This window comes from Hordeum vulgare, chromosome 5H, assembly GCF_904849725.1.
Source record: "Hordeum vulgare subsp. vulgare chromosome 5H, MorexV3_pseudomolecules_assembly, whole genome shotgun sequence".
Classification (NCBI taxonomy): Eukaryota; Viridiplantae; Streptophyta; class Magnoliopsida; order Poales; family Poaceae; genus Hordeum; species Hordeum vulgare.
In genome coordinates, this window is record NC_058522.1 from 530,584,749 (window position 1) to 530,601,262 (window position 16,514).

The 16,514-nt window shown below is 45.8% G+C and overlaps 1 protein-coding gene across 1 annotated transcript; it reads left to right on the forward strand.

Moving 5' to 3' along the window:
* The first annotated feature begins 1,252 nt into the window (after nt 1-1,252).
* On the forward strand, nt 1,253-14,709 carry LOC123452331 (probable WRKY transcription factor 58). The gene is made up of 4 exons (XM_045128971.1): nt 1,253-1,649; nt 2,111-2,727; nt 2,849-2,992; nt 14,191-14,709. The coding sequence occupies exons 1-4, from the start codon at nt 1,413-1,415 to the stop codon at nt 14,450-14,452; spliced, it is 1,260 nt and encodes a 419-aa protein (XP_044984906.1). The 5' UTR covers nt 1,253-1,412; the 3' UTR covers nt 14,453-14,709.
* The last annotated feature ends 1,805 nt before the right edge of the window (nt 14,710-16,514 follow it).

Consider the following 16,514-nt stretch of genomic DNA (forward strand, 5'->3'; position numbering starts at 1 on the left):
ATCATGAATGATGGGTTCGTATAAAATCATGAACTTGAATTCCATGTTTTTAATTTGAAATTTATAATTCTGCCAAGGGGTCGTCGTTACTCTAGGGTCTACATGATATGAATTGATCAAACTTTATGCAAAACAGTTTACTCACACTTAAGGAAGCCCATCTTGTTATTTTTGCAGAAAAAGGAAGCCTATCTTGTTTCCTTTTCGGCGTGATTCGGAGGCCTATCTTGGTGCGACACAAATCCAGGGATATTTTTGCTCAACATTACTACTCCCTCCGTTCCTAAATATAAGTCTTTTAAGAAATTTCACTAAGTGACTACATACGGAGCAAAATGAGTTAATCTATACTCTAAAGTATGTCTACATACATCCGTATGTAGTTCCTTACTAAAAACTCTAAAAAAACTTATATTTAGGAACGGAGGGAGTAGTTCCATTTTGTTTTCAGTTATAATGAACAGGGATTGACAGCTATATATAAGGTGATTAAGAACTGAGTAGAAATCTTATGGATTATAAACACACAATGAATTGAGCGCAAGTCTTGTTTGCCCACCGATTGCAGCAACAAACGCGTTAAAGGATCGAGCCTGCTATTTGCACGGAGCTGGGGAAAGCTGTGGCTGGTCAAAGGAATTGATGTTTATATCATCTATTCTGGCCATGATGGCTGTGAAGTACACTTGGCCAGCAGTCTGGAAGAGGCCTAAAATATTACTACCAGGAAATAAACACTTGGGATCAATGGTGGTATTCAATCATTGGATTCAAGGAATAGAACTGACGCAGAATCGCGACGTCATCCCCACCTCTCTCCAGCCAGGTTTGGTCCACGTAACTAGAACAAACGTTGGTCCACGTTGTGTGGGGTGCGACCGTGTGCGCAACGCCGTTTTTTTCTTTTCATTGAGGAACGGGATTGAGCCGGCGAGTCATGAAATTGATAAAGTCATCATAAACAAATCACTATCAATGGAAATATCGAAAGCGTCAAATCTAAAGTTTGATCTCGGTACCATTGTCCTTCTAACCATCCAACCAGATTGGTTCTTTGCACAACGTCGTTTTGATAACGCCCAATTATAATTGCTATAATGATGCGGCTAGTTGTAGACAGCACGCGCGCGGATCCACTTAGCAAATATTTGAGACAATTAACCCGCATCGTATCGGGTAGTATAATGAACTAATAAGAGAAATAAAATTAGTTAACGCCATGGCTCATCCACAGCTTGGAGTAGTAGTCTCCGCTCTCTCCAGGTGTCACCCCCGGTAGCATCGGTCTCTCTCTCGCTTCTTGTATTTCCTGGTCGGTCGGTCCGCAGGCGTCTCTGTCATTGCCCATTAATTGCACGGTCTTCTCCCTCCCCGTACCGAGAAGCAGCAACAGGAAAAATAAGGCCACGGCAATGGCCGATCGGCGTGGCGACGCCATGCGCCAGCAGCCGCCTTACTCGTCCGGCCACCAGGAGCGGGTCTTCGACGGTGGCGGCCCGGAGTTCGGGAACGATTACGATCCTGGATCATCCTACATGTCGCTTCTTGGCTCCGGCGTCAACCCCCAGCAGTTGCTGCCGGCGCCGCCGGCGTGGGGGGTCGAGGAGGTGGCCCCGCCGACCATTAATCTCACGCCTCAGTTCTCCATGGTAAGCAAAGATCGTCTGCCAGCTCCTCAATTAATTTGGTGTTGATCTCGCTGCTGCAAGTCGATGAAATGGAGGGTTTTGTGCACTAGCTAGAAGAAACCTTCTTCTCGATCCCAATTTCTTGAGACACGAATCCCCCATGCTGCTGGTGATTATGGTTTTGTTTCACTTCTCCGTTTTTGTGCATCGATTGGACTCTTGCGACTGTTACTAGCCTTGGTCTGGGATTGCATGTATGCGATGGATTAATTACTCCATAGAATCACGATCTTAGTGAAGATCAAAGATCCATTTCACCGTCAGGTCCTTCTTTTTCTTGCTGAGGTTAGCATGCAAGGTTTATTCTGGCTATCATGATCATATAGCTAGTCATCCTGCCTCCAAAAGATTTATATTTGGAGCATCAAATCAAATGTGAAGAACACACTGAGATAAAACTGCACCGTTTTCGCTTCATGCAGGCAAACTACGTGCCGACGTCTTCATACCAGCAGCACCAGACGGCCGCATCCTTCGTGGCACCCCTCGCCGCCAACCTCCACCCCTACCCCTCATCGTCGTCGTCGTCCTACTTCCAGGCCGACCTGCCGCCGCAATGGCCTCCGCGGGCAATGGCGCCGTCGCCGTCCTCCTCCCTGCTGCCCCGCAACTTCACGGTCCACCAAACGCCGGCCTACCCGCACCACCACGAGCAGCAGATGCACATGCAGCTGCTGCGCGCGGCGGCGCTGGGCGGCCCGCACGCGCCGCCGGCGCCCCCCATCGAGCAGCCGGCCAAGGATGGGTACAACTGGCGCAAGTACGGGCAGAAGCAGCTCAAGGACGCCGAGTCGCCGCGGAGCTACTACAAGTGCACCCGGGACGCCTGCCCCGTCAAGAAGATCGTGGAGCGCTCCTTCGACGGCTGCATCAAGGAGATCACCTACAAGGGCCGGCACACCCACCCGCGGCCCCCCGAGCCCCGGCGAAGCGGCGCCGGAGCGGACGACGTCGCCGCCCCCAGCAGCGCTGCCGGCGCTCAGGAGGACGAGCTCAGCGACGACGAGGATGACGGCGAGGAGGGCCACGACATTGCCAGGTGGGCGGGCTGCACTACATCTTAACATCTACATGCATGCACGTTGGAGTTGGAGTTGGAGTTCTGGTCTTCAGTCAATGGAACTTAACGGCCGGGTCGCCGGTATGTTTGTGTTGATCAGCGGCGCGGGTGGTCCGGCGGGGCAGAGGGTGGTGAAGAAGCACAAGATCATCCTGCAGACGACGAGCGAGGTTGATCTGCTGGACGACGGCTACCGGTGGCGCAAGTACGGCCAGAAAGTGGTCAAGGGCAACCCCCGTCCGAGGTACTACTCTATTAATTAACATCAGTTAATCAGAAATGCTAGTAGTTAATTATGCCACACTAGTTGCACGCACGATGAACTGAGTACCTGCACACACATTATGCCATTCAACCATGCATCTACTCCGCGTAGCTATACTCCCATGGTTTAGAGGGGTTGTCCTTGAGACTTTTTTTTAAAAAAAAAAGGAGACGCTTGCTCGGCTTTAGCGAACAAAAGCCATTAAGGTTTACAACACCACCACAACAGAAATAAAAGGGTGCGGCTACGAATAAACCGAAGAGATCAGTCGGGTAGCAAATCGTCGGGTCCACCCCTTGTTTTATCCGTTGGATTGGGTCGACCTAGTGCTTCTTCGATCTCTTCTCAATGCACCAACTGACCCCTCTACTTCGCTCTCCTCTGGACGCTGGCAGCAGCAAAACGCAACACGTCCGTCGTGGTCAGAAGTACCGTCGCCCAGCTTGCTGCCGCCGCTCTCCCACACAGCAAAAACCGAAAAAACCTGGGTGTTGTGTCGCAGCTCTGCCGCCTGCGAGATCCGTTGGTCGCAGATTACCAACACCTCATGAGTTACATTGCAGCTCCGCCACCGTAACACCGTCGCCGGCAAGATGCGTGGCGCCAGCACCTTGGATGTTGCATTTCAGCTTCGTCACTGACAAGAGCGATGCCATATTGCAGCTCCGCCGCCGGCAACGCAGGTCGCAACACCTTGGGTGTCGCTTTGCAGCTCCGCCACCGACCAGATCCACATGATGCAAGTTTCGCGGGTTGCAGCATCAAGCGCGTTACATTGCAGCTCCATCCCTGGCGAACGGCTGACCCACGTTGTATTCTAGCTTCGACGCCGGCGAGATCCGTGCGTTGTAGCGCCGGTCGTGTTGCTTTGTAGCTCCTCCCAAAATTTCCCACACAACTACGGCGAGCAGCACATCATTATTGCGCTCCACGTCGCCGGTCGCAGCACCCGGCGTCGCCACCGTCACAGGGGCATGCCGCTCCTCGTCTCGCCGCACCGAGCATGCGTGTAGCACAGGAGACCACCTTGTAGCGCGCGGCGAGCGGCTGCCTCATCCGCAGCCCGGCGCCTGAGCCACCATCAGTGAGTTCCCCCGTAGCACAGCATGCTCCTTTGAACTCCAGCTAGAACCATGGAGCTAGCTCCCTTCTTGTTTGGGTGGGAGACGAGAAATATGGGGAAAGGGAAGAGAGACGGGGAGAGGACGATTGGGAAGGGAGGAGATAAGGTTGGGGATGAAGCGGTGGCGGCCTTACATGGCACGTGCCACTCCGGAGAGGAGGATTACGTGAGGGGGAGATCATCCAAGTGATTTTTAACATTTTCCAAAATAAAAGGAGTCCAAACACCTAAAGTTCGATACAAACCCATATAGGGTCCTTGGCTCAAAAGCCGAACACACACCCAACCATACTAAGGCCGTCCGGAAGACGAAGTGAAGTCAATCTACCGGGATGATATCCTCCTCCCTGAGAGACGCCGCATGCACGCGAAGCATGGCACATAGGCCGTCAACTGTTGCTGCCTCCGCTGACTTGCTCAGGGTTTTCCATACTCTTTGGATGCCTTGAACGACATGGCCTTTTCCATCATTGGCGATTTGGAAGGGCTCCTCGAGATCTGCTTGCTAGCAATGGTGGCGATCGATGTCACCGCTACCTATGCCTGGGATTCAGACAACATCTCTTTTTTTTTGCGGGGTGAAGGGAGTTCTATATATCAAGGAATAGAGTTACAGTCGAGAGGCCACAAATCCTCAATACATGGTGGAACTGAACCCAACCACACATTTGTGGCACGTTCAGAGCGGCTATATTTAGCGAGCAGATCGACAACTCTATTTTGACTACGGTGAATTTTCAGCGGTAAAAACTCCCTATCACGAAGAAGAGCCTTGACTTCTAGCACCGGATGGCCATAGGACGAGCGGAGCAATGCATCATTGTAAGACTGGACAGAGCTTCAGAAGAATCCGATTGCAACACCATTGGAGAGGCGAAGTGTTGAATGGCCAGGGCCATGCCCATCATGATCGCATGTAGTTCAGCTTCCAGCGAGTCATTGCATTGAAAGAGATAGCGATAGGCTGCTAACAATACTTCCCCTTCTCATTCCTGATAATCATACTTGCCGCCACTGTCCCATCCTCCTTCATGAAGGAACCATCGACAGACAATGCCAGAAAACCAGCGGCCGGAGCCGACCATGGAGCAACAGCCGGAGGGAGAGAATGGTCAAGTTCCTCAGCCGCCATCGAGGGCATTTTTCCCTTCAGGATCTCTTCCGTAGTGAATCGCCCAGCCAGAACAATTGACTTGTAGTAGCTGTCTAGGTAGTCCACCGTTGCCACGACAGGAGCAACCTCTTTCCCATGAGCCAAATCATTCCTAATTTGCCAGATATGCCAGACCAATATTAACAACATGTCCCTGACCGGAACAGAGCACTTGGAGAGAGGGTGAGGAGCCACTCCTTTCCATCACATATAAGGTGATGGTCGCCGGGAAGAGACCAACGGCGCCACATGTTAACCCATAAGATCCTCGCGTGTGTGCAGGCAATCAGAGCATGGAACGAATCTTCTTCCGCGACACCACATAGCGGACATGATGATCTGTTGGATAAGTGTCCGAAGTTCTTGCATTGTTGTGTCGCCAGGGTACCGGTTGCACAACGTCAGGCAGAGATCTTCATCTTTTGGGGGATTGCGGACTTCCAAATAAGGTTCCACGAAGAGCGCATCCCATCAGAGTTAATGCATGACGCACCACCAACAAAGGTAACATTGTGATCTTGTGTTGCAAGACGGTAAGCGCTGCGCACAGTGAACCTGCCGGACTTCTCGAGACTCTAGGAGAGGAAATCATTCCTCAGGCGCAGGGAGGCGCGAATCTTCAAAATGTACTCCACATCCATGGCCCAGAAGAACTCATTGAGTCAGTCGGCCCTCCAGGCACCATTATCATCTAGGAAGTCTGAGACTGTGTTAAACCGGCAAGTGCCCTTCGGGGTGATTGGCCAGAAGGATGAGGGCCTAGGGATCCAAGGATCCCGCCAAGTGCAAATGTCCTGGCCATTGCCCATGCGCCAGATGACCCCCCTTTTAACGAGCTGTAGACCATGCAGAATGCTCTTCCAAACCTCCGATCCATTGCTAGGGAAGACGGTGTCTAGAAGCTGCCCGGAGGGGTAGTACCGTGCCTTCACGAGACGCGCGCAGAGGCTATCAGTCATGTCGAGCAGCCGCTAGGCCTGCTTTGCGAGCAAGGCCTGGTTGAAGGACCTCATGTCCCTAAACCCCATGCCGCCCATGGGTTTGGGGAGTCTCAGTCTATCCCAACTCATCCAGGCCATCTTCTTCTTGCCATTTTCCACACCACACCAATACTGATGGATCATGCGTGTGAGCTCATCACAGACGGTGGCAGGGAGCCCGAAGACACTCATGACATACGTTGGAATAACCTGGGTGGCCGATTTAATAAGAACTTCCTTGTTACCTGAAGACATGTATTGCTCACTCCAGTCCACTAGAACCTTACTCAAGCGTTCCCGCAGCGATTCAAACCTCCCTTTGTGCATTCTGCCTTCAGGAACTGGCAGACCCAGATACTTAGGCTCGAAGACCTCCTGAGAGATCTGCAGGATGCTCTTGACCTTCTGAACCACAGTGGCTCGACAATTATCTGAGAATAGGATGGAACACTTCGACGGGTTGACAAGTTGGCCTGTCGCCGTCGCAAATGTGTTCAACAAACCTTTAACCAGGGTTGCCTGGGGAGTCGCCTGGAAGAACAAGAGGGAATCATCCACAAACAGAATATGGGATATCTCCGGAGCGCCTCAACAGATAGGGACCCCATTAAGACCTTCCTCATGTGTTGCTTTTGAGATGAGAAGGGAAAGGGCATCAACAACAAATAAGAAAAGGAATGGGGACAATGGATCACCTTGGCGTAGCCCCCTAGAAGGGGAGAAAGCCTCCAACAATTTCCCATTAAACTCCACCGAATATTTCACCGAAGAGACGCAGGCCATAACACGAGAGACTCAAGATTGGGAGAAACCCCACTTCGGCAACGCCTTCTCCAGAAACATCCCGTCAACATGATCATATGCCTTCAAGAGATCCAGTTTGTAAGCACATAAGCCTGGAGCATTGGTCTTGATAGACAGAATATGGTGGATACATTCGAAAGCGATGATAGAGTTATCCGAGATAAGCCTCCTAGGGATGAATGCGCTATGCTTTTCAGAAATGAGTTCGGTAAGTAGGGGATGCCGCCGATTCACCATACACTTGGACACGATCTTATATAAGACGTTGCATAAGCTGATGGGCCGAAAGTCCTTCAACTCCTTAGGGTGGGTAACTTTCATGATGAGAACTATTGTCGTGTCATTAACACCTGTAGGCATAATGCCTGATTCAAAAAAATTCCACCAGCGCTGCAACAATTTCGTCCTTCATTAGCGCCTAGTTGCGTTGATAAAACCATGCCAGGAAACCATCACATCCCGGAGCTTTTAGAGGGCCAATCTGAAAAAGGGCGGTAGAAATTTCTTCCTCGGTGTATGGCTTGCAAAGGGAGTCATTCATCTCCGCTGTAACTCTGGGGATGATATAATCCAGGACCTCGAGGGGATCTAGGGTCGGATCCTTGGTAAAGATCTCTTTGAAGTAGGATTGGGAGATCCTCTCCATCTCAAGAGGTGTACTACACCATGATCCATCCAACTTGCGAAGGCGCTGGCTATAGTTCCGCCTAGCTCACCAAACCGCTCTCCTATGCAAGTATTTCGTATTACGTTCACCCTCCTTGAGCCAAGTGATTCGAGAGCGCTACAGCCAAAGCATCTCTTCCCTATATAGAAGTTCATCCAGTTTATTCATCGTGGAACGGGTTTGGCTTTGATCAGACCCAACCATCTGCAGCTCCACCAGTTGAGCACGAAGAGTCTCAATCTCCCTGATAACATTCCCAAATTTTTGAATGCTCCATTGTTTAAGCTCTTTCATCACATCCCCCAAGGATGTAGCCACAGTGCCTAGGCCACCAGCCGGCCTGTGTTTGTTCCACGCCCCAGCGATTACAGCAGGAAGGGTGAGATTGCGTTCCCATATAATTTCATATCGGGGACATGAAGCCTTTCTTCGCCCATCCCGTGCACCCTCCAACGAGATCAATAGAGGGCTAAGATCGGAGCAGGAGGACGCTGAGTGAAAAACCCTTGCCCTTGGAAAGATATCCCTCCAAGCCTCATCAGCACAAGCGCGGTCCAAGCGAACCTGGACGTTTTGGTCCATAGACTGACCATTATTGTATGTGAATGGAATTCCCGAAAACCCTAGGTCGGTGAGCTCACATACTTCCAAGCAATCTCTGAAGGCAACCATTTGTGACTCACAGCGGAGGGCCCTCGACAGATGCTCATGCTGCCACAACGCTTCACTGAAGTCACCACAGACCATCCAAGGCTCATGAGAGAACGCACGGAGCCTACCGAGATCTAAGAATGAAAGGGGAAGAGGAAGAGAAAAGGGAGAGGTAAAACTTAGTTGCTTCTGTGACACACGAGTGAAACCAATGACTCATAGAGGTTGCAACGAGATGAAGAATGGCATGAGAAAAAAGAAAGAATTCACACAAAATTTTGGTAGAACTTCGATAGGAAATTAAGGACAAAAATTTGATAAGATAGAAAGACCTTGACAAGATTCACAACAATCCAACTAAATTGATATCCAAGGAAAGAACATGAAAGAAGACACAACACTCCGGATAAATGAATAAGAAAGGAAAGAACACAATCTTGACAAAGCTAGATAATTGATGAAAGAGGCAACATCACAACAACTCTGGAACAAGAGAATAGAACTAGATCATTGGGAAGAAAGAATGAAGAAGAAAATGAAAACTTCTACCACAATTGAATTGAAGAGCCTCCACACAAGAAGAATTCAATGTAGTTGTTGGAAAAACAACAACGAAAAGAACAAACTTGTTGTGGGCTTATGGAAACCATTTGAAAATAATGACGTGACAACCAGCCACTAACACAAACAAGGATTGATTGGGAGAAACAAGATATGCACAACTTCTTACACCAAAAGGATACATTAAGAATTTGGATCAATGATAATCACCATAATAGCTGCAATCCTTAGAAAAAGCTTTAGGTGAAATCTAATCCAAGATGACTCAATGAAGAAACCATGGGTCAAAATATCTCATGATCAAAGGATTTGGTGGGTTTACATATTTAATTCTTGAAACAACTTCTCTTCAAGACTCCTCCACTAATAAGCATGATATACTACCACCTCAAAGGATAAGGAGGAATAATTGCACTTTGAAAAGCAAGAGATAGAATACTTGAGGTACTCCAAGAAGAATCTTGAAGAACAGTTGAGAAAAAGAATTTGATACCATGAGCCACTCCGGAAGAAGAATTGAAGTCGCTTGAAACAATAATAAGAGTTATGTTATGCTTACCCTTCATCAAGTTAAATTGATGACAAGCAACGGATTTAGCATACCACTTATTCTTCTTGAAAAGATTGAGGAGAGATATGAGCACAAACTTGAAGAAGTCTTGAAGGAGACACCAGTAAGAATTGGAATGCATGGGGATAACAAGAATGAATGGAGATATATGAGAATGAAGAGATCATGAGCCACCTGAGAAAAAAAACTTGAACAAGGCACCGGGATAATTGAGATGCGAATGAAGAGACTACAATTGAGAAGAATTGAGGATGAAAGCTGAAAGCTGAGAACGAAGAAATCTTCTGAAATGATGGCCTTAGGAGGATCAAGAAATGAAAACAACTCTGAAATGCACCGGATAGACATGGAAGGAATTACTCATGATTGGAAACGATTAAAAAGAATAGCACCAAGCTGAAATGGCAATCTCACAAGAATGAAGCAAGATTTGAGAGAAACACACCTTCGGTCTTCATGAGCTGAGAATGATGGCAAGAGACAGCACCAAAATTACTCAGACACTCCGGAATAATGAATAAGGAAAAGTTGAGACAACGAAGCAATTAATTCGAATAGATCTTGGAGAAGGGATATGGCTGATGAAATTCATACTTACGTCATAATTGAAAAGAATTAGAGATCTCCGGGAAAGATTAGAAGAGCCAGGTAAGATCCTGGGAAAAACCTGTGGGTTATGGGCCCACTAAAAGAAAACACCGTTGAAAGGATTGCTGAGAAAGAGAGATACTACATTGGTACAAATGAAAACTTGATGTGGTTAGCACCTCGAATTAATTGGAAGGATTGAAACCCAGAACTGTGAGATATCTTGAACACTCCAGATAGAATAGAGAGAGATGAAAAAAAGAAAGACTTGATATGAATCACCAACATGAGAGAGCATTGAACGAACGAAAAGGATCTGATGAACATTGAAAGCTTGAATTGAATTCACCCGAAAAGAGGACAACAATGAAAATAATGAACTAGAACTCCTGAAAATCTTCACCATGAAACACCGATTACGAAACAGAAGAAGAAATAGCAGAAGCAACAATGAATTGAAATGCACTTGGATGATGACTGAAACATTGAAGAAAAGGGAGGGAGGGCGGGGGAAAAACAAAGACAGCTTGGGACAGATGAGATGAACTCCGGAAATAAATGAGAGATTGATCTTGCAAATCTTGAAAAGGATAGAATTGGCTGAAGGTAAGCACACCGGATGAAAAAAAGAATTGACACGACGACTACAATTGAGAAGAATTGAAAAGACAACTTGATTGAGCAAAAAAAATTACATTCCCATAAAATATGAGGGCACCTCTTGGAAAGTTATGAATTCACCACTTGACATCGAAGCAACTCGATTTATCATATTCGAACAAAACAAAGGGTGAGACTTACAACATAAGCCGAAACAAATTCATGACAGATATTTCGTTTAACATTTTCGTGGATAGGATCGCACGGGCTCGATCCTACAGTAGACAAGGTAGTGCACACGACATACGAAGCGTCCCCGAGTCGTAGCAAGCTACAAGGACTCTTTAAGATACAACGAGAACCGCCGTAAGACGACCGTGAACAAACGAATCCACTAGATGTCGAACCCCAATCTCACATCATGCATCTGTTGGAAGATTGTCCTATAAGTAACTATTGGAATTCCCACCTAAGAACTCCCAAAATTTTCTGGTCATGCAATCGGGTCAACGGATACAAGGAGTAAAATCCATCACTCAACTCCTAGCAATAATACTACCCATCCAGTGTATCACATCCGTCAACACATAACCAGAGATCTCAGAAACTCATCTATCTCAGATCCTCGAAAACACAACGATACTAAGTATGGCGGTACCCCCAAACTCTCTGCACCAGTACTGGGGATGCCGGGGTTATCTCGCCACTACCAGTATTGAAGCAATTTCGAACATCCTCCGTCCTGAGATACTAAGAAATCTGAATGATAATGATGTGCTCAAGAATCCCCTGGAGCTCAACTCCCCGGAATATAATCAACACAACAGGAGGCACCAAGTCAGAACTCTGTCACATCGACATCATATAGATTCCAAAAATATCCGCGTGATCCTAAAAACAATTTGAGTGAGAAGAGGAGTAGAATTAAAATTATTACGTCAAGATTCCTCACCAGATCATAGAGGAGGAGAAAAAGAATCCTACTCTCTGATATATAACTAGACTAAAAGCAGTTTTTCACTAGACTCGACTCAGACAAGTTCGATCAATCAAGGGGGCTCCTAGGTCGGTACTGCTTTGATATCAGACAACATCTCTTGGAAGGCATTGAGATAATCCTCCACGTTCATTAAGTTATCCTATAGACTTTTGGAACAAAAAATAAATTCCGGATCAACATGTCTATCTACTGTTAAAGGGGAGTTAATTGGTAAGTCCGTTGGCTTCTATCACTTCCACAGTTCCACTCACCTCCCTTAAATTCCTACACCCTTCCACCGATTTATTTTAAATTTTATTTACCTGACATCACATTTTCTTCCTTCAATAATATTGAAACTATATTTTTGTTTGGCAAAATTAGAAATGTAGTACCCCACTGATTTATTTCCAATTTTATTTGCATGACATCACATCTCCCATCATTTTTACCCTCTCTAATGGATTTACCAATAGTTTTATTTAACCGACATCACATATCCTTCCTTCATTAGTATGAAAGGCAATACTTCTTTCCATTTGGCAAATCGTAATATAATACTCCCGCTAATTTATTAATAATTTTATTTGTCTCATGTCACATCTCCTTCCTTCAGTAATATGAGAATGTAGTACATGAAAATAAAATATCCGAATAGGTGTCCTCCCTAATCCATTACTGAATACTATTTGATAGTACTACATCTTCTTACGAGTGCGTCCAAGCCCTAGCGATTCATCAATGTTGTGAGAAGGCGAATATTCTATGCAAAGGCTAGCTAGCGCTTAAGAAGGATGTTGTAAAACATAATAGTTCGAAAAATATACTCAAGAAAATTGGTAATCCGAGCATTCAACTACTGATTTGCTTAATATTTTTGCACATTATGAGTTGTTCAAGAAGCACACTTTCTTTTCGACATGATTTCTACCATATCTTTAGGTCCACTTGTGAGCTCATGTGTTTTCCACTTTTGTTTTATATACAATTCTATGTTTAAAATCCAAGGTATGCATGGGTGGTAGTGGAAGTGAGATTGTGGCAGGACAAGTCATTGACATAGGTGGTAAAATTGGAATGGGGAGGTGGAGATAGTGGGTGGAAGGTGGTATATGCAAGATACAATTGATGTGAACCAGTAAAATATGTATGCTCCCATTGCAATGCACGGCCAATTAGCTAGTATTTGAAGAAATTTAATAACTCATCAAATTGAAGGGGCAATTGAGGTAATCATTTTTTCTTTTCAAATTCCTATGAAAATGAATGTTGATCATAGGCGTTTCGGAAGCTAGCCCCGAAAGGGTCGATGTTTTTTGAGGATTTTTAAATTGATGTCAAAACTCGTCAAATTAGAAATTAGGGGCAACTTGAAAATATAGGAGAGATTAGTGCGGATAAGGACATGTACGTCCGTAAATCTATTCCATAGCACTGCAACCTATAAATCTAGGACGTTTGAGCTGACCGAGTTTTGAAGAAAAGTGTATGCACTGACACAAAAGGATAATTGTGCACTATGTGAGAGTCTCTTATGAGGATTCGCTTCATTCAAGCATAGTGTTGTCCTGATATCCGCAACCACAACCAATTTGGTCATCAAGGATCTTCAGGACTATCACCTGTCCTTGAAAATGGGTTAGATTTCCTTGCATGCTATTTACTTTGCATATTAAAAAGGAATTTCAAAAGGAAGAGCCCCCATGGGATATAAGGTAGGGTTGTCCTTTAAGGAAACAATCACCACCTTGGCACACGTCATGCACAATGTTGAAGAGATATAATTCTAATGTAGAGATGAAAATGAAAGCATATATGCTACAGAATGGGATATCTCTTGACGTCATCCCTAGCAGTTAATATTTGCACACATCCTAAAATTATATAGAGAGTGAATTTTAGTTAGAAAATCGTGTGACTAAGGCCCTGTTTGGAACCATTCAGATTATGTAATCTAGTTTTTATAATCTATTCTGTTTCCAAACAGGGCATGTTATGGTGTAGATTATAAAAACTAGATAGACAGATTATTAAAAACTCATAATCTATTCTACCCCAGCTAAAATCAGATTATGGGTTGCTAATGACCCATTACCCTTGTAAAGATGGAGATAATTACATTTCTACCACCGTCACCCTTCTATTTTTTAAAAAAGCAGAGGGCAGACAGGTCATTATGCAATGTAAAAGCTGGATTACAGTTTATATAATATGGCCTCCAAACATGCCCACCTAGATTATTTTTATAAACCAGATTATATAATCTATCTTCGTAATCCAGATTATCATAATCTATTATGGTTTAAACAGGGCCTAAGAGATGTCATCTAGTAAATTGGTCCGTTTTAACGAGGTTTGTGATTTAGATACATGATTGATGATTTAGAAGACTTGCCTTATTTATCTAGCGGGACAACTTTTATCACCTACAATGACATTACAAAGTGGTTCAAGAATTAAGTTCCCATTTGGATCCTCTGAATTGTTTAAATCCATACAGGAGCTACTACAAGTGCACCGCCGAGAATTGTAATGTGCGCAAGCAGATCGAGAGGGCCTCCACCGACCCTAGGTGCGTCCTGACAACATACACCGGGCGGCACAACCACGACCCACCAGGCAGGGGAGCTGGAGCCGCCGCCGCCGCCGGGGCAGGCGGCGGCTCCTCCTCTGATCCCGTGCCATCCACAGTGAACCCGTCCGCCAGCACATTGCACCAGCCAAGTGGCATTCATCAGCTGAAAGAGGAGAACCGGGATTAACACTATTTTTGTGGATTTCGAGTGTGGGTTTTCCTTTGTGCGAATAATAGAGCTGCACATTGATTCTTTGGGGCAGATTTTTCTGCTGGCTAATTGTTGTTCATTGTGATTAATTAGACAACATTTGTTTTAGAGGAATTGACCTGTCCTTTTTGGCCGCATATGTTGGTGGCTTTTCCTGCCATAATTTGTATTGTATGAGATATACATTTGTTTGTTTCACTGAGGTTTTGAATGAAAAAAATGGTTATGCTCACTATTGCAGAAAAATAATATGTAAGTTATTAAAGCATCTATCTTTTGTTCAAATGGTTAATTTGCACACACTAGTTCTTTCTCATCCATTTTCCTTGGACTTACTACTGATTCAACATCGTACTCCTATGCGTAGAAACTATAGATAAATTATGTCTTATTAATGATTATTTCCGACGACCGAACACACTCAGAAATTATCTTACAGGTACTATAATGTTGTGTACTGGTTCATTTTTGTTGCACTTGGGCAGGTGTACAAAAAATTGCTTGCTTAGTTCACAACTATCCTACATAAGCACTATATGCATCATCATGAAGCTTTCACGTGGTAATATGTAAATGTGCAATGTAGAATACCGACCCTGCAAAGTTGTTGATTTGGTTGTTCACATTTCATGAGCGTGCACAAGAAATAAAATAACTAGTCACGTTCATGAATATGAAAAATAAAATAAAATGCTTATAGTGATTTTCAGATGAAGTCACCTCTTTGGAATCGATGGAACAGTGAGGGAGTGATGGGTAATCTACGATGCCTAGAATAAAGCTCACCATTCCAATCGAGTTTGCTTCTTTGAGTGCTTGGTTTTTGTAATATTAAATCATTTGATTTTTCAAGCTCACGCGAGTTCGCTTCTGTGAGTCCGCCACGTCATTAACGGCTGCCGGATGCGGTCGCGTTGCGAGTGCCGCCGACGAGCGCCGGAATTGGCTGATAACATCGGCGTAGGACTTGCCGTCCCAAAACGCATGACGACCGACGATGTTGCACCATCCGCCAGGGTGGGTACGACGCTCCTCCGCCGTGGCGCCGGGGCCGAGTGTTGCGTAACCGTCCTTGTTGGTCTTCCATAGCTTTGCGAGCCGGCACCGGCAACGCGTAGCGGTGGAGTTCTTCCATCGCCAGTGTGTCGAGGCTCGACGGCCAAATGCTGGGGCCATCGTCGTTGCTTATGATGCCTTAGCTGTTGTCGCCGGTGTAGAACACCATCGTCGGGGGTGGGGAGAGGTGTGGGGCGACGAGGGAGAGAGAGGTTGGGGGTGTGGGGTGGCGGAGAGGAGTGTCGGGGCTTTATATAGCCCACCGGCCGACGGGCAGGTGGGCGGCATAACTCCCCTGGAGTAATGGTGTCGCCTCGAGAGACGGAGGGCCTCAGGAAATGGCGACACACGACTGACGGTCATCACACCGGTTCTTGGGCGACGAAATGGGCGAAGTCGTGAGGGAATTAATTTCGATGGATGACTCGCGATGCAGGGTGGGTTAATGGCGGTGGCCTCGGGAACCGTCGGGTCCATCGATAACCTACAACATGGGGTTTGACCAGGGACACACACAACACGGTGCTGACGCGTGTATGCCATACATCACACCAGCTGACGCGGGGGTATGTATCGTACGTGTACGTCGCGTATGCGGCGTCGTTACATGTACGTCATGTTGGAAATATGTCCTAGAGGTAGTAATAAATTGGTTATTATTATATTTCCTTGTTTAAAATAATCATTTATTATCCATGCTAGAATTGTATTGATTGGAAACTCGAATACATCTGTGGAAACATAGACAACACACTGTCCTTAGTGAGTCTCTAAAGGACTAGCTCATTGATTAAAGATAATCAAGGTTTCCTTGCCATAGACATGAGTTGTCATTTGATAACACGATTACATCATTAGGAGAAGGATGTGATGGAGAAGACCCAAACTATGAACATAGCATATGATCGTGTCAGTTTATTGCTACTGTTTTCTGCATGTCAAGTATCTGTTCCTATGACCATGAGATCATGCAACTCACTAA